Source organism: Heloderma suspectum, chromosome 1, assembly GCF_057233095.1.
Source record: "Heloderma suspectum isolate Gila_16-S chromosome 1, 16-S_ref, whole genome shotgun sequence".
Classification (NCBI taxonomy): domain Eukaryota; kingdom Metazoa; phylum Chordata; class Lepidosauria; order Squamata; family Helodermatidae; genus Heloderma; species Heloderma suspectum.
In genome coordinates this window covers 435,408,218-435,431,459 of record NC_139458.1, presented here as the reverse complement: position 1 = coordinate 435,431,459, position 23,242 = coordinate 435,408,218, and the positions used below count along the sequence as shown (strand labels likewise).

The window sequence follows — 23,242 nt, the reverse complement described above, 5'->3', positions numbered from 1 at the left end:
AACACATCGCCTGGGGACAGATCAGTTTGGGCAAGCCGGTTCCACTTAGTGACAGCAGACATCAGTGCTCTTTGGGCAGAACCTAGCTGGTTGATTCAGCCCCCCCCCCCTTCTTTGGAGGCAGAGAAAGGGAATGACAAGGGCCCCGGTGCTTCAATCTCCCCAAAAGGATTATAATAGAGAGGCAAGAACAAATGTATTCGTGATTTGTCTGGAGAAACCTTTGCCAAATGAGTGGGCACCAAGGTCAGACTTCATTACGCCAATTCTCATCAGCCACTTTTAAGAACATCATGCTCTCTGCCTCACATTGGCACAAGGTTGTTGCACAGATGCCTCAGCACTTCCCAAGGGATCCTTTCCATTCTCCTCTTCTTCCTGCAAAAGCCCTGCGATTTGCCATTTGCCCGCTAGTCCACAGTGAGCAGCAAACGCCCCCTGTAAGCAGCCCAGGCCAGATCCCACTGGGGTCCTTGCCTCCCACCCACTGCTATCTTGGCTGGTCCACATCTGAAACAGAAGGCTAGACTAGATGGACCTTGGCCTGATCCAGCTGCAAGGCAGTTACTGAACAGAGAGGACCTGGTCTGCTCAGGGTCAGTTCTGGCCTTATCAAGGTGCCCTTTTAATGGAAGCTCACCGGAACCTCCCATTTTGGAAAAAAGAAAATGCTGCATGAGTCACCATGGATATCTCATTTCATCAACCACAGCATCAGCAAAACAACTTGCAGATCCCCTACCACGAGTTCTACTTTTAGACGCACTCATCAACTCCTTGCTATATTTGCTAAATCCGCACAGCAACAGATTCTCCCTCCAGTACCAGTGCAAACACATCTTAGCCCTTCCTTCTGCCTCGCATGTTGTAAGTAGGGGGGAAAAATCAGGATTTTATCTGATACACCTGCTGACTCAAACTGTAATTCTCTCCTCCGTCTGATCGAAGTTCTGCTTGGCTCACAGAATTGAAAACTAGCATGTCCTGACAAGGCCCCGCGCAAGCTGGTCTCCCACCAGGCCAAGTGACACACAGCAGCCACGCATGGGGGCTTGATAAAGCTCCTGTTTCTGCTGCCAGTCCAGGAATGCAAAACCATTGGGAAGGGGGTATCAATCGCCTTCACAGGTCACACAGCTCCAGTCTGGACTAAACCAGACAGGCACAGTTCGTAGTTTATTCTGAGTTCAGGGTATGGCATTTGGGGGTGGGGGAGGGAAGAGTCAAGGAGTCTTAAAAGGAAGGACTTTTTCACACAGCGCATAAACTATGGCGTTTGCTACCACAAGATGTAGTGATGGCCACCAACTTGGATGATGGCTTTAAAGGGGGATTGGACAAATTCATGGAGGAGAAGGCTATCAATGGCTACTAGTCATGATAGCTGAACATTACCCTCAGAATCGAGGGCAGTTGCCGGGGAACACAAGCAGGAGGGCGCTATGGCACTCATGTCCTACTTGTGGGCTTCCCACTGGGGCATCTGGTTGGCCAGTGTGTGCACAGAATGCTGGACTAGATGGGTCTTTGGTCTGATTCAGCAGGGCTCTTCTTGTGTTTTTATGACACAGAACCAAACTAGCACTCTCTGCCTGGATCACATGGATCTGTGGAGTACTTGGCACGTGGTCATGCAATTGCTTCAGCATGTTCCCAAACCTGTGACTTGACCCCCATTTACTGCAGAACTGAATGGACAGTGGTTACCTACATATGAGTGGTGTTGCAAGCTGGCCACATACTGAAGAACTGAGACTATTTCAGCGTGTTCTGAATGCTGCATGAATTCACTCAGCCCATTATTTGCACCTTACTCTACACATGGACGTCACCAGATGGTCAATATCGAAATCAGACTGATTATGTCCTTTGCAGCCAAAGATGGAGAAGCTCCATACAGTCAGTAAAAACAAGACCTGGAGCTGACTGTGGCTCAGATCATGAGCTGCTTCTTGCAAAATTTCGGCTTAAATTGAAGAACGTAGGGAAAACCACTAAACCTTTCAGGTATGACCTAAATCATATCCCTGATGAATATACAGTGGAGGTGAGGAACAGATTTCAGGGATTAGACCTGATAGACAGAGTGCCTGAGGAACTATGGACGGAGGTCCGTAACATTGTTCAGGAGGCAGCAACGAAATCCATCCCAAAGAAAAAGAAATGCAAGAAAGCAAAGTGGCTGTCTGATGAGGCTTTACAAGTAGCTCACGAAAGAAGGGAAGCGAAAAGCAAGGGAGAAAGGGGAAGATATACCCAACTGAATGCAGAGTTCCAGAGAATAGCAAGGAGAGACAAGAAGGCCTTCTTAAATGAACAATGCAAAGAAATCGAGGAAAACAACAGAATGGGAAAGACTAGAGATCTCTTCAAGAAAATTGGAGATCTCAAGGGAACGTTTTATGCAAAGACGGGCATGATAAAGGACAAAGAAGGCAGGGACCTAACAGAAGCAGATGAGATTAAGAAGAGGTGGAAAGAATACACAGAAGAACTATACAGGAAAGATCTGAATGTCCCTGATAGCCATGATAGTGCGGTCACTGAACTTGAGCCGGACATCCTAGAGAGTGAAGTCAAGTGGGCCTTAGGAAGCATTAGTAACAACAAAGCTAGCGGAGATGACAGTATCCCAGCCGAGCTATTTAAAATCCTAAAAGATGATGCTGTTAAAGTGCTGCATTCAATATGCCAACAAATCTGGAACACTCAACAGTGGCCACAAGACTGGAAAAGGTCAGTTTACATTCCAATTCCAAAGAAGGGCAACGCCAAAGAGTGTTCAAACTACCGCACAATTGCGCTCATTTCACATGCCAGCAAGGTGATGCTCAAAATCCTACAAGTTAGGCTTCAGCAGTATGCGAACCGAGAACTACCGGAAGTACAAGCTGGGTTTCGAAGAGGCAGAGGAACTAGAGATCAAATCGCCAACATTCGCTGCATCATGGAGAAAGCAAGAGAATTCCAGAAAAACGTCTATTTCTGCTTCATTGACTACGCTAAAGCCTTTGATTGTGTGGATCACAACAAACTGTGGCAAATTCTTAAAGTGATGGGAGTACCAGACCACCTTACCTGTCTCCTGAGAAACCTGTACGAGGGTCAAGAAGCAACAGTCAGAACCAGACATGGAACAACCCAGTGGTTCAAAATTGGGAAAGGAGTACGACAAGGCTGCATATTGTCACCCTGCTTATTTAACTTATATGCAGAGTACATCATGAGAAATGCCGGGTTGGATGAATCAGAGGTCGGAATTAAGATTGCCGGGAGAATTATCAACAACCTCCGATATGCAGACGATACCACCCTAATGGCAGAAAGCGAAGAGGATCTCAAGAGCCTCTTGTTGAGGGTGAAAGAGGAGAGTGCAAAAGCTGGTTTGAAACTCAACATTAAAAAAACTCAGATCATGTCATCTGGCCCTATCACTTCCTGGCATATAGAAGGGGAAGAAATGGAAGCAGTGACAGATTTTACTTTCTTGGGCTCCAAGATCACCGCAGACGGTGACTGTAGCCATGAAATTAAAAGACGCTTGCTCCTTGGGAGGAAAGCTATGGCCAACCTAGACAGCATAGTAAGAAGCAGAGACATCACCTTGCCGACAAAGGTCCGTCTAATCAAAGCTATGGTTTTCCCAGTAGTAATGTATGGCTGTGAGAGCTGGACTATAAGGAAGGCTGAGCGCCGAAGAATTGATGCTTTCGAACTGTGGTGCTGGAGAAGACTCTTACGAGTCCCCTGGACTGCAAGGAGGTCAAATCAGTCCATCCTAAAGGAAATCAACCCTGACTGCTCATTGGAAGGACAGATAATGAAGCTGAAGCTCCAATATTTTGGCCACCTAATGCGAAGAGAAAACTCCCTGGAAAAGACCCTGATGCTGGGAAAGACTGAAGGCAAAAGGAGAAGGGGACGGCAGAGGATGAGATGGCTAGATAGCATCACCGATGCAATGAATATGAACTTGAGCACGCTCCGGGAGACAGCGCAGGACAGGAAGGCCTGGCGTGCTATGATCCATGGGGTCACGAAGAGTCGGACACGACTGAACGACTGAACAACAACAACAAATCTGATCAGGCAAACGTACAGATAGCCTTTCGATATTTATTTGTTGATTTCATAAAATCTCTATACCACTTTTCATTTTTTTAAAAACATCCCAAAGTGGGATGCAACATTTCCACTTATGTTTTGCCTACTTGAACCCAGTTAAACTGACTTGCAGTAGATTCAGGGCAGACAAAATGAGGTACCGCTGCACATAATGGAGTATTAATTTGCGGAACTCAGTGGAACAAGATGCGATGATGGCTGCTGGCTTAAAAGGCTGGGCTTTCTGTATGCTTCCTCGAGTGTATGGAAAGGCAGCTAACAAGCAGTCTTCCATAGTGGCACATGGGCCGGAGGTCTGCTTAGAAACCACTACGAGCAGGGCTTTTGGTGTGGTGGCTCCCAACCTCGGAAATGCCCTTCCAACTGAGATCAGGCATGCAGCTACGCTCTTTAGCTTTCAGCATTTGCTGAAGGCTTTTTGTTTCAGGCAAGCATGTCCTGACTGATGAGTAGATTCCAGTGTTCTTTTGTTGATCTGTTTGCTTTTTCTGTAACTTTTTTGTATTTTGATTTTGTGCACACTGTTCCAATATCTCTCTATGTGGAGTTTATACATTTTATAATACATAAATAAATCAGGGATGGGCAACTTGTGGCACTCCAGATGTTTAGGCCTATATACAAACATAAGAAGAGCCCTGCTGGATCAGACCATGGTTCCATCTAGTCCAGCATTCTGTTCATGCAGTGGCCAGCCAGCTGCTCACAGGAAACCCACAAGCAGAATATGAGTGCAACTGCACCCTCCCGCCCATGTTCCCCAGCAACTGGCGTACATAGGCATATTGCCTCTGATACTGGAGGTAGCACAGAGCCATCAGAACTAGTAGCCATTGACAGCCTTCTCTTCCATGAATTTGTCTAACTCCCTTTTAAAGCCATCCAAATTGGTGCCCATCACTATGTCCTGAGGCAGCGAATTCCATAGTTTGACTATGCGCTGTGTGAAGAGGTCCTTCCTTTTCTCTGCCCTGAATCTCCTACCAATCAGCTTCATGGGATGACCCCAGGTTCTAGAATTATGGAAGAGGGAGAAAAATGTCTCCCTATCCACTTTCTCCACACCATGCCTACAACTCCCATGATCTCTCACCATTTGCTATGCTGGCTAGGACTGATGGAAGCTGTAAACTTGAAATAAAATAAATAAATACAAATAATAATAAAATAATAAATAAAGGGGGTTAGGCAAATTAATGGATGATGGATCTATCGCTAAATAGGACCTCCATGCTCAGAGGCAGTATAGCTTTGAATGCTATTCAGTATTGCCTTCATGCCTTGACTGGAGGCTTCACAGAAGCACTTAGCCGGGCCCTGTTGAAGCAGGATACTGGCTCCCTCGCCTGATCTGCAGACCTTCTCTATATTCTTACTTACGCATTCTCACTTATGCACTTGCTCACAGACATCCCTGGTTGCCCATTTGTTCCCGCACACCCCTGCCAATAACTTTAGACTGTAAGTTCCTTGGGGCAGAGGTCTAACTTTTGGGGTTAGGTTGCTCTCTAGAGTTCCGTATACATTAATGGTACAGTACAAGTAAGTAACTATCAACAGCAAGACCGCCTTGGCCATTCAGATAAAGCAGGCAAGCTCACCACTTCAAAAGCAAGGCCAGTTCCAAAGAATTACTCCTAGGTTAACTAAGCGTTAAGGGGAAAAAAAGGAAACATGACGGCAGCATTTCCAACGGAGATTTTAAGGGTTAGTTTAGAGCAAAGAGGTTCAGGGCAAAGCACTCCAGAATGGGATAATATATTTATCCCGTTCATTAGGTGAACCTAATGAATTAGTTACCTCTGCCGGGACCTGGGGACACTGACACATGCAATGAGGGGTGGATACCGTTGAATTGTTAAGAAACAAAAACATAAAAGAGAAAGAGAAACAATGAAAATTCAGATGATGAATGATCCTTTCCACTAAAAAGCAAATGTAGTTTGAACACAGATAATCTGCCTTCATGGACCATTTGTACATGTTTCAGAATGCAAGTCGGCTATAAATACTAGGGGTTGGATCCAGATCTGCTCATGCTTACAGTAGATCCATTGAAGCCAATGTGGCTTAAGTTAGTCGTGGCAAACCTGTCCCATTGATTTCAATGGGTCTACTCTGAACATGCCTAGGTCTGGATCCAACCCTAGAAAAGATGTCATCCCAAAGTAACTGCTTACCACCTACAGCACTCAGGCAGCAGCAGCTACGGCACTCAGGCTGGTAAAACTGATAATATCAACAGCCCAATCCAGGCAAAGCTAAGGACCCTTAAGTCCCATTGATTTCAATTCAGGGAGGTTCCAAAGCATGCTCAACTCTGTCCCAGTGAAACCAATAGGGCTTTAAAGCGCTCAACTGTGAACATTGTGTTTAATTGTTATCATTGTTAAACTGCAATGACGTTTCATTTAAAAAAAAGATTTGAAAGAAGATTTCTACACTCAGGGTTGCTGGGAAGCTATGCTCTAATATCCTGCTCAGTTGCAAGCCAGTCCTCTGTGGGGGCAATACAATCTGTCCTGGAGAGTGTGGGTCCTACAGATTACTTTTCCTTGGTAGAGCGTCCCACCTCCTGGCCATTTCCTGAAAGGGCGCTCAATGTGTGAGTTGTGGCCACCACATTCTTGAGTTGGTTGATGGCCAGGCTGGCTGGGAATTGGGGGACTCACAGTCCAGCACATACGGAGGGCACCAGGTTGAGGAGGCCTCCTGTACATGTTCAGACAGCTTGGAGTTGCAATTAAAAACAGCTCCGATTAATGGGTGGTGAGAGGACAGACAAGGCCCAACATTTGTAAAACCCCAGCACAATTTAAGTTTCAGAGCTGGTGTCTTCTACTGCTATAGCTCTTACAGTGCCCTGGCCACAAAACAGCTACTTGGAAGGTCAGTTAAGCCTCTCAACAGTCTAGTCATGTCTTGGATCAGACAGTTCTGCTAAAGCAAACAACCCAGCAATTGGGATTCCAAGCATCATTTTTAGAGCAGCTTTGAAAATTTAATTCTTAAAATATTTTTAAACTACATTACAATTAAAAGGTTCAGTTTCACCCCTCTCCCCCACCCCCAGAAGGTTCTATTACTAAATAATATTCAGTGGCCTAATGCCAGGTTTGGTAAGAGAGAAATCTGGCCGTGCTTGGCTCTGAATGGGAAAAGGGATGACCCTCCAGCTCAACGTTCTGCTATATCTACAATGTGGCATTTGCTTGTGCTCTCCCAAACTTTCCATTCCAATAAGAAATTCTGAAAGCTTACTTTGTAAGTAGCGAGGCTATAAGGTGGATTTAGATCTTGGCGGCTTCCAGAGAGCTGAAAGAGCAAAAACACAGAGGAGAATTTAAAATGTGAGCCCAAGACACGCAACGTTGATAGGTGAACACAGATGTCAACAGAGCGCCAGCAGCAGGAGATGCTAAGAATGCACTGCAGCCATATCCCAAAGTACTGTTCCCAGGTGGAGAGCTGCTACCTGTCTCATAGATCATAGAATCATAGGGTTGGAAGGGGCCTACAAGACCACTGAGTCCAACCCCCTGCTCAATGCAGGAAGCCTGATTCCCAGGCAGTCTCCCATCCAAGTACTAACTAGGGCTGACCCTGCTTAGCTTCCGAGATCAGGCACATCTAGCCCTTTGCTTGTCTCCTCCCAAGCCTCCATGGTGCCATCTGTCTCTTACACACACACACACACACTCACGCTCACTCCACCACCACTTATTGGGGAGGCTTAAGCACAATTGTAGTAACTCACTCGATTGACGTTTGGCGAACTGAGGCTCTTTCGGTACAGTTTTCCTTTCCCTGTTAGCTGTTCCTTCACGGCAACCTCCTGTAACGAATAAATAGATAACTACATCCCTAACCCCCCCCCCACACACCTACAACAGAAAAACAAGTTTTGAGGCGAACAAAAGGCAAGGTGTGTTATATACAGTCACAGTTACTTCTGTGCACTCTACACACACATAGTTTAGAACAGTGTTGCTTCACATTTTGGGGCTTGGCACCCCCATGCCTTGCTAAACGTATTCTTCCTTGAGTACCTTGCCTGCCCAGCATCAACCATTTCTTCTACAGCAGGAAATGCAGTAACCCTTGCACCCTCTGAAATTGCTCCGGTCTTTACGTTGGTTTTATTCTGTTTTAAACTTGTAAAGGTCTTACATTTTTATCGTGTCGTATTTTAGGGTTTTAATTTTTGTGAACTGCCCAGACAGCTTTGGCTATTGTGTTAGAAACATGATAAAAAAGGGGGAGACATGATAAAGGTGTCTAAAATTATGCATGGTGTGGAGAAAGTAGTCAGGGGGACATTTTTCTCCTCTCATAATTGGCTTCAAGGTCATCCCATGAAGCCGACTGGTGGGATATTCAGGACAGATAAAAGGAAGGGCTTCTTCACACAGTGCAGAGTTAAACTATGGGATTTGCTACCCCAAGATGGAGTGATGGCCACCACTTCGGATGGCATTAAAAGGGGGCTGGACAAATTCCTGGAGCAGAAAGCTATTGATGGCTACTAGGCCTGAGGGCTACATGCTCCCTCCAGTATCAGAGGAAGCATGTAGCCGATGTACCCCAGTTGCTGGGAAACATGGGAGGGAGGGTGCCGTTGTGCTCATGTCCTGCTTGTGGGCTTCCTGTGGGTAGCAGGTTGTCCACTGTGTGAACAGAATGCTGGACTGGATGGACCCCTTAGTTTAACTATGCACTGTGTGAAGAAGCCCTTCCTTTTATCTGTCTGAATCTCCCACCAATCAGCTTCATGGGATGACCCCACTGGGTTCTAGTATTTTGAGAGAGGGAGAAAAATGTCTCCCTATCCACATTCTCCACACCACGCATACTTTTGTACACCTCTATCACGTCTCCTCTTACCCTCCTTTTTTCCAAGCTAAACAATCCCAGCTGTGTAACCTTCTCTCACTATGGGAGATGCTCCAGCCCCTTGATCATTTTAGTTGCCTTTTGCTGCACTTTTTCCAGCTCTGCAATATCCTTCTTTAGGTGTGGTGAGCAGAATTGTACACAGTATTCCAAGTGTGGCCACACCATAGATTTGTATAAGGGGAGTGCTATCTTGGTAGTTTTTTTTTCCAGTTTCTTTTCTAATTACATCTAACATGGAATATTCTTATGTCCTTACAAAGCCCAGGTAAATCATTGAGGATCCTCTGTTAGATGGCATTTAATTCATCCATGTGCCATAACTGGTGAAGGGCGGAAGGCTCCTGGCATCAGGATCTGCTCTTTGCCTGGAACATTATACCCCCTCCAGGTGTTCCATGTCCCCCAAGGGGTGTGTGTGTGTGTGTCTGCCCCACAGTTTCAAATCCAGTGCGTTAAAAAAAGAGATGGTCACAAGGAGTAGGGCCTTTTCAACAGTGGCACCTGCATTCAGAAAACGCCCCCAGATTCTAGACTAATTCTCTCATGTTCCCAAGAAGGCTGATGAAAATCTTCCCTGTTAGAAAGGCCTTTAGGGATGGACCCTTTGTTTCTTATATCAAATCCTTTCTGTTTTAAATGTTATTACTGTAAATGTGTGAATATGTATATGTAAATATGGTTTGTTTTTCTATTGTGGTTTTTTTCAGTGTAAGCTACCATGAAGGCTTATTGGGTCAAAGAGTCGGATACAAATTTAAGGAATATAAAAATATTAAGTAGTATCACTCCCAATACTCCCAAGCTCCCTTTAGCAAAAACTACCAAAACATTTTCTCTGCAGAAATGAAGACTAGAAATGTACACCCGCGTGTGGGTGGGTGTGTTTTTAATTTAAAAGAAAGAATTCCCAGGGTTCTATGAAAGTTAGGGGATTCCACACTTTCTGGCGTGCTAATAGCCATGTAGCATTCTTACTTGGCATTAACGTACCTGCCGTAGGCGGTCCAGCGTCAGTATGTTCTCCACGGCCAGCACACTTCGGAGGTATTTCTCTATATGGGCTTCTGAGTCAGCCGAAGCTGCATTGTCAACATTGGCTGCCATTCTTGCCAGCGCCTCACGCTCCTCTGCCCCCTGAGCATCCTGCAATGAAGAGACACCATCTCAAGTTAGCAAAGTTACTGTCACACCAAGACTAGATCCTGCAGCAAAGATCAAATTACAGGAAACTTTTAATGCATGCTTATAGGAATGCTGAACTGCAGTTGGGACTGCAAATTCAGAACTAAGGGGTAAATCGTTCCAGCATATCCCTCCCCATATGGCTCAGGGTTAGAGCCAATGCTTTCTGTGCAAAAAGCCCCAGGTAAATCAATAGTCCCCTTCATGGATCACTGCCTTGTTGTGGCGAAGGGGCTTGCGTAACTCAGTGAAGCCATAAGCTATGCCGTGCAGGGCCACCCAAGACGGACAGGTCATGGCAGAGAGTTCTGACAAAATGTGGTCCACTGGAGAAGGAAATGGCAACCCACTCCAGTATTCTTGCCAAGAAAACCCCATGGAACGTATCACAAGGCTAAAAGAGATGACGCCGGAAGATGAGCCCCTCAGGTCGGAAGGTGTCCAATATGCTACTGGGGAAGAGCAGAGGGTATTTCCAAGTAGCGCCAGAAAGAGTGAAGCGGCTGGGCCAAACCCGAAAGGACACTCAGCTGTGGATGTGTCTGGCGGTGAAAAGAAAATCCGATGCTGTAAAGAACAATATTGTTTAGGAGCCTGGAATGTCAGATCAATGAATCAAGGTAAGCTGGAGGTGGTCAAACATGAGATGGCAAGATTGAACATCGACATCTTGGGAATCAGCGAACTCAAATGGACAGGCATGGGCGAATTTAATTCAGGTGACCATCATATCTACTATTGTGGGCAAGAATCCCTTAGAAGAAATGGAGTAGCATTCATAGTCAACAAAAGGGTGGGAAAAGCAGTACTGGGGTACAATCTTAAAAATGATAGAATGATCTCAGTACGAATCCAAGGCAAACCATTCAACATCACAGTAATTCAAGTCTATGCCCCAACCACTGAGGCCGAAGAAGCTGAGGTTGATCGGTTCTATGAAGACCTACAACACCTTCTAGAACTAACACCAAAAAAAGATGTCCTCTTCATCATAGGGGATTGGAATGCTAAAGTAGGAAGTCAAGAAATCACCGGGATAACAGGCAGGCATGGCCTTGGTGTACAAAATGAAGCAGGGCAAAAGCTAATAGAGTTTTGCCAAGAGAACACGCTGATCATAGCAAACACTCTTTTCCAACAGCACAAGAGGCGACTCTACACATGGACGTCACCAGATGGTCAATATCGAAATCAGATTGATTATGTCCTTTGCAGCCAAAGATGGAGAAGCTCCATACAGTCAGTAAAAACAAGACCTGGAGCTGACTGTGGCTCAGATCATGAGCTGCTTCTTGCAAAATTTCGGCTTAAATTGAAGAACGTAGGGAAAGCCACTAAACCTTTCAGGTATGACCTAAATCATATCCCTTATGAATATACAGTGGAGGTGAGGAATAGATTTCAGGGATTAGACCTGATAGACAGAGTGCCTGAGGAACTATGGACGGAGGTCCGTAACATTGTTCAGGAGGCAGCAACGAAATCCGTCCCAAAGAAAAAGAAATGCAAGAAAGCCAAGTGGCTGTCTGATGAGGCTTTACAAGTAGCTGAGGAAAGAAGGGAAGCGAAAAGCAAAGGAGAAAGGGGAAGATATACCCAACTGAATGCAGAGTTCCAGAGAATAGCAAGGAGAGACAAGAAGGCCTTCTTAAATGAACAATGCAAAGAAATCGAGGAAAACAACAGAATGGGAAAGACTAGAGATCTCTTCAAGAAAATTGGAGATCTCAAGGGAACGTTTTGTGCAAAGACGGGCATGATAAAGGACAAAGAAGGCAGGGACCTAACAGAAGCAGAGGAGATTAAGAAGAGGTGGCAAGAATACACAGAAGAACTATACAGGAAAGATCTGAATGTCCCTGATAGCCATGATAATGCGGTCACTGAACTTGAGCCGGACATCCTAGAGAGTGAAGTCAAGTGGGCCTTAGGAAGCATTAGTAACAACAAAGCTAGCGGAGATGACAGTATTCCAGCCGAGCTATTTAAAATCCTAAAAGATGATGCTGTTAAAGTGCTGCATTCAATATGCCAACAAATCTGGAACACTCAACAGTGGCCACAAGACTGGAAAAGGTCAGTTTACATTCCAATTCCAAAGAAGGGCAACGCCAAAGAGTGTTCAAACTACCGCACCATTGCGCTCATTTCACATGCCAGCAAGGTGATGCTCAAAATCCTACAAGCTAGGCTTCAGCAGTATGCGAACCGAGAACTACCGGAAGTACAAGCTGGGTTTCGAAGAGGCAGAGGAACTAGAGATCAAATCGCCAACATTCGCTGCATCATGGAGAAAGCAAGAGAATTCCAGAAAAATGTCTATTTCTGCTTCATTGACTACGCTAAAGCCTTTGATTGTGTGGATCACAACAAACTGTGGCAAATTCTTAAAGTGATGGGAGTACCAGACCACCTTACCTGTCTCCTGAGAAACCTGTACGAGGGTCAAGAAGCAACAGTAAGAACCAGACATGGAACAACCGAGTGGTTCAAAATTGGGAAAGGAGTACGACAAGGCTGCATATTGTCACCCTGCTTATTTAACTTATATGCAGAGTACATCATGAGAAATGCCGGGTTGGATGAATCAGAGGTCGGAATTAAGATTGCCGGGAGAATTATCAACAACCTCCGATATGCAGACGATACCACCCTAATGGCAGAAAGCGAAGAGGATCTCAAGAGCCTCTTGTTGAGGGTGAAAGAGGAGAGTGCAAAAGCTGGTTTGAAACTCAACATTAAAAAAACTAAGATCATGGCATCTGGCCCCATCACTTCCTGGCATATAGAAGGGGAAGAAATGGAAGCAGTGACAGATTTTACTTTCTTGGGCTCCAAGATCACCGCAGACGGTGACTGTAGCCATGAAATTAAAAGACGCTTGCTCCTTGGGAGGAAAGCTATGGCAAACCTAGACAGCATAGTAAGAAGCAGAGACATCACCTTGCCGACAAAGGTCCACATAATCAAAGCTATGGTTTTCCCAGTAGTAATGTATGGCTGTGAGAGCTGGACTGTAAGGAAGGCTGAGCGCCGAAGAATTGATGCTTTCGAACTGTGGTGCTGGAGAAGACTCTTACGAGTCCCCTGGACTGCAAGGAGGTCAAATCAGTCCATCCTAAAGGAAATCAGCCCTGAGTGCTCATTGGAAGGACAGATAATGAAGCTGAAGCTCCAATATTTTGGCCACCTAATGCGAAGAGAAAACTCCCTGGAAAAGACCCTGATGCTGGGAAAGACTGAAGGCAAAAGGAGAAGGGGACGGCAGAGGATGAGATGGCTAGATAGCATCATGGATGCAATGAATATGAACTTGAGCACGCTCCGGGAGAGAGTGCAGGACAGGAAGGCCTGGCGTGCTATGGTCCATGGGGTCACGAAGAGTCGGACACGACTGAACGACTGAACAACAACAAAAATCAATAGTCTGACACAGTGTAAGGTAGCATCCTATATTCATTCAGCCACTTGGCCCAACAGTTCTGAGCAGGGGTGCTCAAGGCTTTTGTTTGGTCTACATCTGGAAGCGATCTGATGTAATCCGCCCTTCCCAGACTAATGTCCAGATTGGAACATAGTCATCCTTTGGATTTTGCACTTCTCCGAATCTTGTGGCATAGCTCTTGGCTCAAAAGCCATACCAAAATACACAAGAAAAAAGTGTGATTTTAGCATAATACGCATTAGAAATGTCTGCTTAGAAAATATGTTTAGATATGCTTATTTTGTGAGAAAATACATTCAAAAATATATGTATTCAAATACAAATGTTTGTGCCGATTTCTGTCTAAATCACAGATCAAGGTGGAAATGGGGCCAAGTGGACTGAACACATGTCAGACTGACATGGGAACAGACTGATCCCTCCATCCCTAGTTGGAGCAAATAGAGCAAATCAGCCTTGTAAATGGTCCCCATCTGCTGTGGGTATGGGCAGGGAACCAGCCTTGGCTAAAGCTCCCAGGATGTGGACTCTTCAGGGAAGATATTAAAGCAAATAGCCAGCTGTGTAAAGGGAACATCAGGGCCTGCTCCAGTTGGAGTCTCCCCCACCCCCCAGGGCTAATTGCCATCCCTGGCCCTGTGGGGAAGAAGAAGGAGCAAGGGAGCCGGCAAAGGGAACATCAGGGCCTACTCCAGTTGGACTGCCCCTCCTGTGGGGATGAGAGGGGGGAACAGGGCCATCCCACCAGCCCTGCTGACAGTTTACCTAATAATTTTTTTCTCCCTCCCCATTGCCTTTTCCTTGTGTGTCGTGTCTTTTTTAGATTGTAAGCCTGCGGGCAGGGACTGTCTTCTTTGTTCATTGATCGTAAGCCACTCCGGGAGCCTTTTTTGGCTGAGGAGTGGGATAAAAATACAATAAATAAATAAAAAAAATATAAACCATTGAGGAAAGGTTTTTTGGAAGCAATGTTGCTTTGCATCCCCACAGATATTCACCTCTGGGATATTGGAAACTATTTCAAATGTGACTCCGCAGCCAGGCACAGAACTTCGGTATGACATCCTTCTCAGGAAACTTTGAGCAAAACCCTACAGGTAAAAGAAATCTCATGGCTTCAAATACATCAGCGATAAAGACATGTACATCTCTTTCAACAAGATGAAGTCAATACACAAAAAAGCAGCCGGCTTAGCACAAAAGAAACGCAGCGAGTTACACTTTAGCAAAATGGAATATAAAACAGGGCACATTTACCTTCTGGAAATCCTCTCCTTGTGGTAAGTGATTCCCCCCCTCGCCCCCGCCCCCGGCAATATACAAGCAGGATGGTCAACCAGTTCATTAACTTTTAGTTGATCAGTCATCTGCTTTCGAACCAATTAAGCAAATATATCTAAATCTATCTGCATATTAACGGAACCAAAGCATCCTTTCTAAAACTGAGCGATAAATTATAATTTAAGGAAGAAAAACTACTACCTATCTTTAGAAGGAAAGGCTACCTTTTCTATTAGGGAATGTAACCACAAGACGCAGGGATGGCCATCAATTTGCATGGCTTGAAAAGTGGGGTTAGACAAATGCCTGGAGGAGAAGGCTATCGATGGCTACTAGTCCTGATGCCTCTGTGCTCCCTCCAGTATCAGAGGCAATATGCCTATGTACCCCAGTTGCTGAGGAACATGGGCGGGAGGGTGCTGTTGCACTCATGTCCTGCTTGTGGGTTCCCAGTCGACAGCTGGGTGGCCACTGTGTGAACAGAATGCTGGACTAGATGGACCCTTAGTCTGATCCAGCAGGGCTGTTCTTATGTAAAAAAACACAACACACCGGAACAAAATTAAAATTGATTAATCTACCAATGAAAACTTGTAGCCCTGTTATTCAATGCCTTGTGCAATGGGGGGCCTTCACAGACAGAATTTTCTGGGAACCTTCAACCCCCGCGTGAGGCAGTCGTATGTGGGGAACTGAGTGTATCCAGGAGGCTTGTCCCACCTTGTAAACTGGGTATGGGACCATTGCTCAGATTCCCAGAAAGTAAACGTGTGAACTGACCCCAAGTTTTTTTGTCTGCATCATTACAGAAAGCCAAGCAAGGTGACTTTTTAACCAGCACACTCGAGCCCTTCTTGAACACGCGTATTTAGTCGTGCGCTCGGAGTTACTTGTGCTTTGAATTGCAGACCAGTCTGGTCACTGAATCCTCGGCCGCAGAGATCATTGCAAACAATGATTTAAGAGGGGCCGGGCCATTGTTTATGCGGACAGGGTGCCTCGCGAGGTTAAAATCCCGACTCCTGAATTAATGCAGAGATGAGTCATCCCAAGTTGCTGCAAATGACTGGCCGCTGTGGAAGGTTATTGATACCGTTTTGAAATACACATTTGGGTTGCATATCGGTGGTGGAGAATAGCTAAAAAGCCCAGAGAGCAGAGCGGGCCGCACAGGAAAGAAACGGATGGAGGGTTTGTGCCAATGGTTGTCATGAACTCAGCCAGCTGTGCCTCTCTGCGGAATATGGGCAGGTGGGGGCTCGCTCAGCGGCAGGGGTCACGCTTTGCAAGCAGACAGCCCCAGGTTCGATCCCCAGCATCTCCAGTAAAATGGCCTCTACTAGGAGGGCTGGGAAAGACCCCTGGCCGAGATGTTGGAGAGCTGCTGCCTGTCCGAGGAGACGGTGCTGGGTGGCCCAAGGGTCCGAAGCAGTATAAGGCAGCACTGTCAAGTTTGGGGGTTTTGTGTCTCATTGGGTCACACCTACACACGCACACTATTTCCCACTTACTTCGCCACTCAGGAGAGCCTTCAATCTCTGCCACAGGCTTTAACACCTTGCCTCTGGGTCAAACTAATTTCAATCCCACACACACAAGAACAGTAAAGCAGAGCTGGCCCATTTTAACTGCCAAAGTGGTGCCTGGGTGAGTGGATAAGAACTCTCCCCCTGCCCAAGTCTTACCTCCCTGCAGTCTCTCTCAGCCAAGGCCTCCTCTGGTGTCTGAGGCCAGCTGAGCAGAAAAGCAAATGGGAAGAGATGCTGCAGGGGAGGGAAACTGTGGGAGACCAGCCAGGAGATCCGAGTTCTGGTCCCCACTCGGCCATGGAAGCCCCCTGGGTGACTGGGCCAGTCACAGACCCTCAGCCCAACCTACCTCACAGCGTAGTTGTTGTGAGGATAAAACGGAGAGGAGGAGGAGAACGTACACCGCCTTGGGTTTCTTAAGGAGGAAAAAGGCGGGATATAAATGTAGTAAGTAAATAAGCAAATAAATAAATGTCCTCCTTTGGATTTTAAACACTGGGCCCCACTCCTTCTTTTAATGATAATGGGCCAATTCCATGTTTAAACTGGCCAATGAGCTCATATTATGCCAGTACTTTTCCAGCTGCACTGGCTGCCAGTCCATTTCCGGGCCCGATTCAAAGTGCTGGTATTAACATTCAGAGCCCTTAACGGCTTGGGGCCAAGTTATCTGAAGGATCGCCTCCTCCCATATGTGCCTGCCCGGACCTTAAGATCATCCTCAGCAGCCTTCCTCCATGTTGTTCAGTCGTTCAGTCGTGTCCGACTCTTCGTGACCCCATGGACCATAGCACGCCAGGCCTTCCTGTCCTGCGCTGTCTCCCGGAGCGTGCTCAAGTTCATATTCATTGCATCCGTGATGCTATCTAGCCATCTCATCCTCTGCCGTCCCCTTCTCCTTTTGCCTTCAATCTTTCCCAGCATCAGAGTCTTTTCCAGGGAGTTTTCTCTTCGCATTAGGTGGCCAAAATATTGGAGCTTCAGCTTCATTATCTGTCCTTCCAATGAGCAGTCAGGGTTGATTTCCTTTAGGATGGACTGATTTGACCTCCTTGCAGTCCAGGGGACTCGTAAGAGTCTTCTCCAGCACCACAGTTCGAAAGCATCAATTCTTCGGCGCTCAGCCTTCCTTATAGTCCAGCTCTCACAGCCATACATTACTACTGGGAAAACCATAGCTTTGATTAGACGGACCTTTGTCGGCAAGGTGATGTCTCTGCTTCTTACTATGCTGTCTAGGTTGGCCATAGCTTTCCTCCCAAGGAGCAAGCGTCTTTTAATTTCATGGCTACAGTCACCGTCTGCGGTGATCTTGGAGCCCAAGAAAGTAAAATCTGTCACTGCTTCCATTTCTTCCCCTTCCATATGCCAGGAAGTGATGGGGCCAGATGCCATGATCTTCGTTTTTTTAATGTTGAGTTTCAAACCAGCTTTTGCACTCTCCTCTTTCACCCTCAACAAGAGGCTCTTGAGATCCTCTTCGCTTTCTGCCATTAGGGTGGTATCGTCTGCATATCGGAGGTTGTTGATAATTCTCCCGGCAATCTTAATTCCGACCTCTGATTCATCCAACCCGGCATTTCTCATGATGTACTCTGCATATAAGTTAAATAAGCAGGGTGACAATATGCAGCCTTGTCGTACTCCTTTCCCAATTTTGAACCAATCGGTTGTTCCATGTCTGGTTCTTACTGTTGCTTCTTGACCTTCGTACAGGTTTCTCAGGAGACAGGTAAGGTGGTCTGCTACTCCCATCACTTTCAGAATTTGCCACAGTTTGTTGTGATCCACACAATCAAAGGCTTTAGCGTAGTCAATGAAGCAGAAATAGACGTTTTTCTGGAATTCTCTTGCTTTCTCCATGATGCAGCGAATGTTGGCGATTTGATCTCTAGTTCCTCTGCCTCTTCGAAACCCAGCTTGTACTTCCGGTAGTTCTCGGTTTGCATACTGCTGAAGCCTAGCTTGTAGGATTTTGAGCATCACCTTGCTGGCATGTGAAATGAGCGCAATTGTGCGGTAGTTTGAACACTCTTTGGCGTTGCCCTTCTTTGGAACTGGAATGTAAACTGACCTTTTCCAGTCTTGTGGCCACTGTTGAGTGTTCCAGATTTGTTGGCATATTGAATGCAGCACTTTAACAGCATCATCTTTTAGGATTTTAAATAGCTCGGCTGGAATACTGTCATCTCCGCTAGCTTGGTTGTTACTAATGCTTCCTAAGGCCCACTTGACTTCACTCTCTAGGATGTCCGGCTCAAGTTCAGTGACCGCACTATCATGGCTATCAGGGACATTCAGATCTTTCCTGTATAGTTCTTCTGTGTATTCTTGCCACCTCTTCTTAATCTCCTCTGCTTCTGTTAGGTCCCTGCCTTCTTTGTCCTTTATCATGCCCGTCTTTGCACAAAACGTTCCCTTGAGATCTCCAATTTTCTTGAAGAGATCTCTAGTCTTTCCCATTCTGTTGTTTTCCTCGATTTCTTTGCATTGTTCATTTAAGAAGGCCTTCTTGTCTCTCCTTGCTATTCTCTGGAACTCTGCATTCAGTTGGGTATATCTTCCCCTTTCTCCCTTGCTTTTCGCTTCCCTTCTTTCCTCAGCTACTTGTAAAGCCTCATCAGACAGCCACTTGGCTTTCTTGCATTTCTTTTTCTTTGGGATGGATTTCGTTGCTGCCTCCTGAACAATGTTACGGACCTCCGTCCATAGTTCCTCAGGCACTCTGTCTATCAGGTCTAATCCCTGAAATTTATTCCTCACCTCCACTGTATATTCATCAGGGATATGATTTAGGTCATACCTGAACGGCTTAGTGGTTTTCCCGACGTTCTTCAATTTCAGCCGAAATTTTGCAAGAAGCAGCTCATGATCTGAGCCACAGTCAGCTCCAGGTCTTGTTTTTACTGACTGTATAGAGCTTCTCCATCTTTGGCTGCAAAGGACATAATCAATCTGATTTCGATATTGACCATCTGGTGACGTCCATGTGTAGAGTCGCCTTTTGTGCTGTTGGAAAAGAGTGTTTGCTATGATCAGCGTGTTCTCTTGGCAAGACTCTATTAGCTTTTGTCCTGCTTCATTTTGTACACCAAGGCCATGCCTGCCTGTTATCCCGGTGATTTCTTGACTTCCTACTTTAGCATTCCAATCCCCTATGATGAAGAGGACATCTTTTTTTGGTGTTAGTTCTAGAAGGTGTTGTAGGTCTTCATAGAACCGATCAACCTCAGCTTCTTCGGCCTCAGTGGTTGGGGCATAGACTTGAATTACTGTGATGTGGAATGGTTTGCCTTGGATTCGTACTGAGATCATTCTATCATTTTTAAGATTGTACCCCAGTACTGCTTTTCCCACCCTTTTGTTGACTATGAGTGCTACTCCATTTCTTCTAAGGGATTCTTGCCCACAATAGTAGATATGATGGTCACCTGAATTAAATTCGCCCATGCCTGTCCATTTGAGTTCGCTGATTCCCAAGATGTCGATGTTCAATCTTGCCATCTCATGTTTGACCACCTCCAGCTTACCTTGATTCATTGATCTGACATTCCAGGTTCCTAAACAATATTGTTCTTTACAGCATCGGATTTTCTTTTCACCACCAGACACATCCACAGCTGAGTGTCCTTTCGGCTTTGGCCCAGCCGCTTCACTCTTTCTGGCGCTACTTGGAAATACCCTCTGCTCTTCCCCAGTAGCATATTGGACACCTTCCGACCTGAGGGGCTCATCTTCCGGCGTCATCTCTTTTAGCCTTGTGATACGTTCCATGGGGTTTTCTTGGCAAGAATACTGGAGTGGGTTGCCATTTCCTTCTCCAGTGGACCACATTTTGTCAGAACTCTCTGCCATGACCTGTCCGTCTTGGGTGGCCCTGCACGGCATAGCTTATGGCTTCACTGAGTTACGCAAGCCCCTTCGCCACAACAAGGCAGTGATCCATGAAGGGGCTTCCTCCATGACCCCCTGCCAAAGGAAGTGAGGCAGGTGGCTACTAGGAGGAGGGCCTTTTCTGCTGTGGCACCCTGGCTGTGGAATGAACTCCCTAGTGAGGTTTGCCTGGCACCGACATTTGTATTCTTTCCAGCACCAGGTGAAGACCTTTTTATTTTCTCAGGCATTTTAGTATTTCAGTTTTCTAGACTTTTAGCTTTGCTAAAAGCTAAAATAAATCTGTATTTTAAATCACTGCACTGCGGCTAGGTTTTATTCTGGTTTTAGTCTGGTTGCATTGTTTTTAATGTTTTATATATTTTATATTGTTTTGTTGTGTGCTTTTTGGTTTTAATTTTTCTGAACTGCTCAGAGAGCTTCAGCTATTGGGCGGTATAGAAAATAAATAAATAAATAAATAAATAAATAAGTAAATAACATACAGAACTGCAGCTGTCACATCTGTGGTCCACTTTCCTCCACGGGTATATAGGGAGGCCCCAGAACCCAGGCGGTGAAGTTTTATTTGCTTTGAAAGTCTTACCAGGCTACCCTGGGGGTACCTGAGTGTGTGTGTGTGGCGGGGGAATCCCTGGCAGACCACAAGACACGGACGTCACTCTTCAGTCTCATCTCTTGCAAGTGTAGGTTAAGTGGCAGGTGGGTAGGAGGAGCTTTGCCCTCCAGTTTCAAAGAGGTCCTTGAAAACCCCAGTTACAGAACGGATGTGTTGGCAAATCAGAGACGTAAGTGTATTCAGGGGGTTGTGTTATCATCCCAGGATAACTGACGGTGTGAATTGGAGTCCTGGGGCGCTTGGTTCTTATTTCCTTTTTGTCCCTTTCATGTGCTAAAGGAATCTGTCCCGTCTCCCCAGCAGAGCAATGCTCAAGCTATCCTGCATGGGGATATTGTCAGTGCTTTTGTTTTAAACTCATGTTCGACCTTATAGTCCACAAGGCAGCTCAAAAAGGCAACTTAAGAACAATATAAGTTAAGGAAATAAAACTATCTCCAGCCTTCTGCACCTTGGTGCCCTCCAGATGTGTTGGACTGCAACTCCCAGAATCCCCGCCAGCAAAGCTGGCTGGGGGATTCTGGGAGCTGTAGTCCAACACATCTGGAGGGGGGCAGGTTGGGAAAAGCTGCCATGAACCATCAGAAAAAGAGCAAAACACCACAAGCTTCAGAGTGGAAAAGCAACAGCAAGAGAACTCACCCACATCATAGTTCAGTGGTGTTTTGAAAGACAGGAGAGTCTTAACTGCTCCCCTAAAGACAGGGGGCAGGCGCATGAGTGCAAGCATGTGCCAGGTGGGGCTTCCTAGGGGAGCGCTCCACAAGGAGAGTGCAGCAGCTGAGAAGGCCTTCCATTCACAGACACTTGCTTAACCTCAAACAGGAGTGGGCCTTGGAGCAGGGCCTCCCCTGATGACCTGAGCACACGTGGAGGATGATAGAAGGTGCTCCTACCAGGGAAGTTCAAAAGATCTATTTTGTGCAGATGTAGGAGTCCCCTTGGCATCCAAAGCTGCTCTCAGCAACGGCCCCCTTACATGATCAGGTATTGTGGGAGGACAATCTCCGAAGTTTACTTAAGCCTCCACTTTCTACCTGCGCTCCACCCACCCACCAGCTGTTGTATTTATTTATTTTTATTTATTTATTACATTTATATCTCACCTTTTTTCCTCCTTAAGGAACCCAAGGTGGCGTACATTCACCTTCTCCTCTCCATTTTATCCTCACAACAACGACCCTGTGAGGTAGGCTGGGCTGAGAGATAGTGACTGGCCCAAAGTCACCCAGTGAGCTTCCATGGCCAAGTGGGGACTAGAACCTAGATCTGCCAATTCCCAGTCCAGCACTCTCGCCACTACACCACACTGGCTGTAGAGCAAGAAAGAAATGAGCAAGGCAGAAAAAGCAGGTGCCCACGCACATGGCCCAGGTTCAAATCACAAGAGCAACATCTCAACACAACAGCAAGAGAAAAAGGCCCCATCACAAATGCCACTGAAACAAAATGGACTCTGTAGGATGATGAGAGATGGGATGACCAGCGGGCAACCTAGACATGCTGAAGCGTATTTTGCTAACATGCAGAAAAGCTCATGAAGGTACAACCTATCAAATGCTGCCTGTTAAAGTCCCCAGGGGATGAAATATCTATTTCAGCGGCACCCGATGCAGACAACCTCTTCAATACTTCTGTTTCTTACACACATCGAAGCCACGCAGAAAAAGATGCTGTAGTGGTAATCGATTACTACCCTTCTGGAGCCTCTATGCAGTGTTCTAGTGACTGCAGTGGAGTCAGGAGCAAGGAAGAGTGAAAGGAAAGGAAAGGAAAGGAAAGGAAAGGAAAAGAGTCAGTAAGGCAGGAGGGCTGGCCATTGGGATTGCTCCAAGCTGGAGTCCTAAAGCCACTCAGTGATGGTGGAAACCAAGGGATTCCCGCCTTCTTGAATCTCCAGGGGTGGCACTTAGAAGCAGGATTTGAGAGCAAAGAACTGGAGGAGAAATGGTAAACCAAAGGCCAACACCATTTACTCTGGTGCTTTCCTTGGAGATACTAAACCGAAAGGCAGCAATTTCTCTTGACGAAGCCATCGTTAATGGAAAGCAAAGCTTCACCTCAATCCTTCCGGCCCCTACCATGTTAAGAGAGACTAACTCTGATGGCACGTAATCCTTGAGACGTGGCCAGATCACAACTATGCCTAATCATCTTTGATCTCCTGTTCATTGCGATGGCCGGCACACTTCTGAGAATGCACCCCACTGTACGCAGCGCAAACCCAGGAAAGCAGACAGAGGAGCCTTTGCATGCAGCAGAAGCTCTGCA

The 23,242-nt window shown here is 46.2% G+C and overlaps 1 protein-coding gene across 5 annotated transcripts in view; it reads right to left on the bottom strand.

Annotated features, from left to right (window-relative positions):
* Nucleotides 1-23,242, bottom strand: part of KIF13B (kinesin family member 13B) — a 193,385-nt gene that overhangs the window by 25,551 nt on the left and 144,592 nt on the right. For 2 of the 5 annotated variants that reach the window (XM_084829429.1, XM_084829428.1), the window contains exons 32-36: nt 14,647-14,739; nt 10,012-10,164; nt 7,883-7,960; nt 7,387-7,440; nt 5,926-5,946 (exon numbers count right to left, since the gene is read on the bottom strand). In XM_084829429.1, the coding sequence (XP_084685555.1) occupies nt 5,926-5,946; nt 7,387-7,440; nt 7,883-7,960; nt 10,012-10,164; nt 14,647-14,739 (399 nt within the window). The remainder of the gene's footprint in view (nt 1-5,925; nt 5,947-7,386; nt 7,441-7,882; nt 7,961-10,011; nt 10,165-14,646; nt 14,740-23,242) is intronic. The other 3 variants (XM_084829431.1, XM_084829430.1, XM_084829433.1) reach the window with 2 other exon arrangements.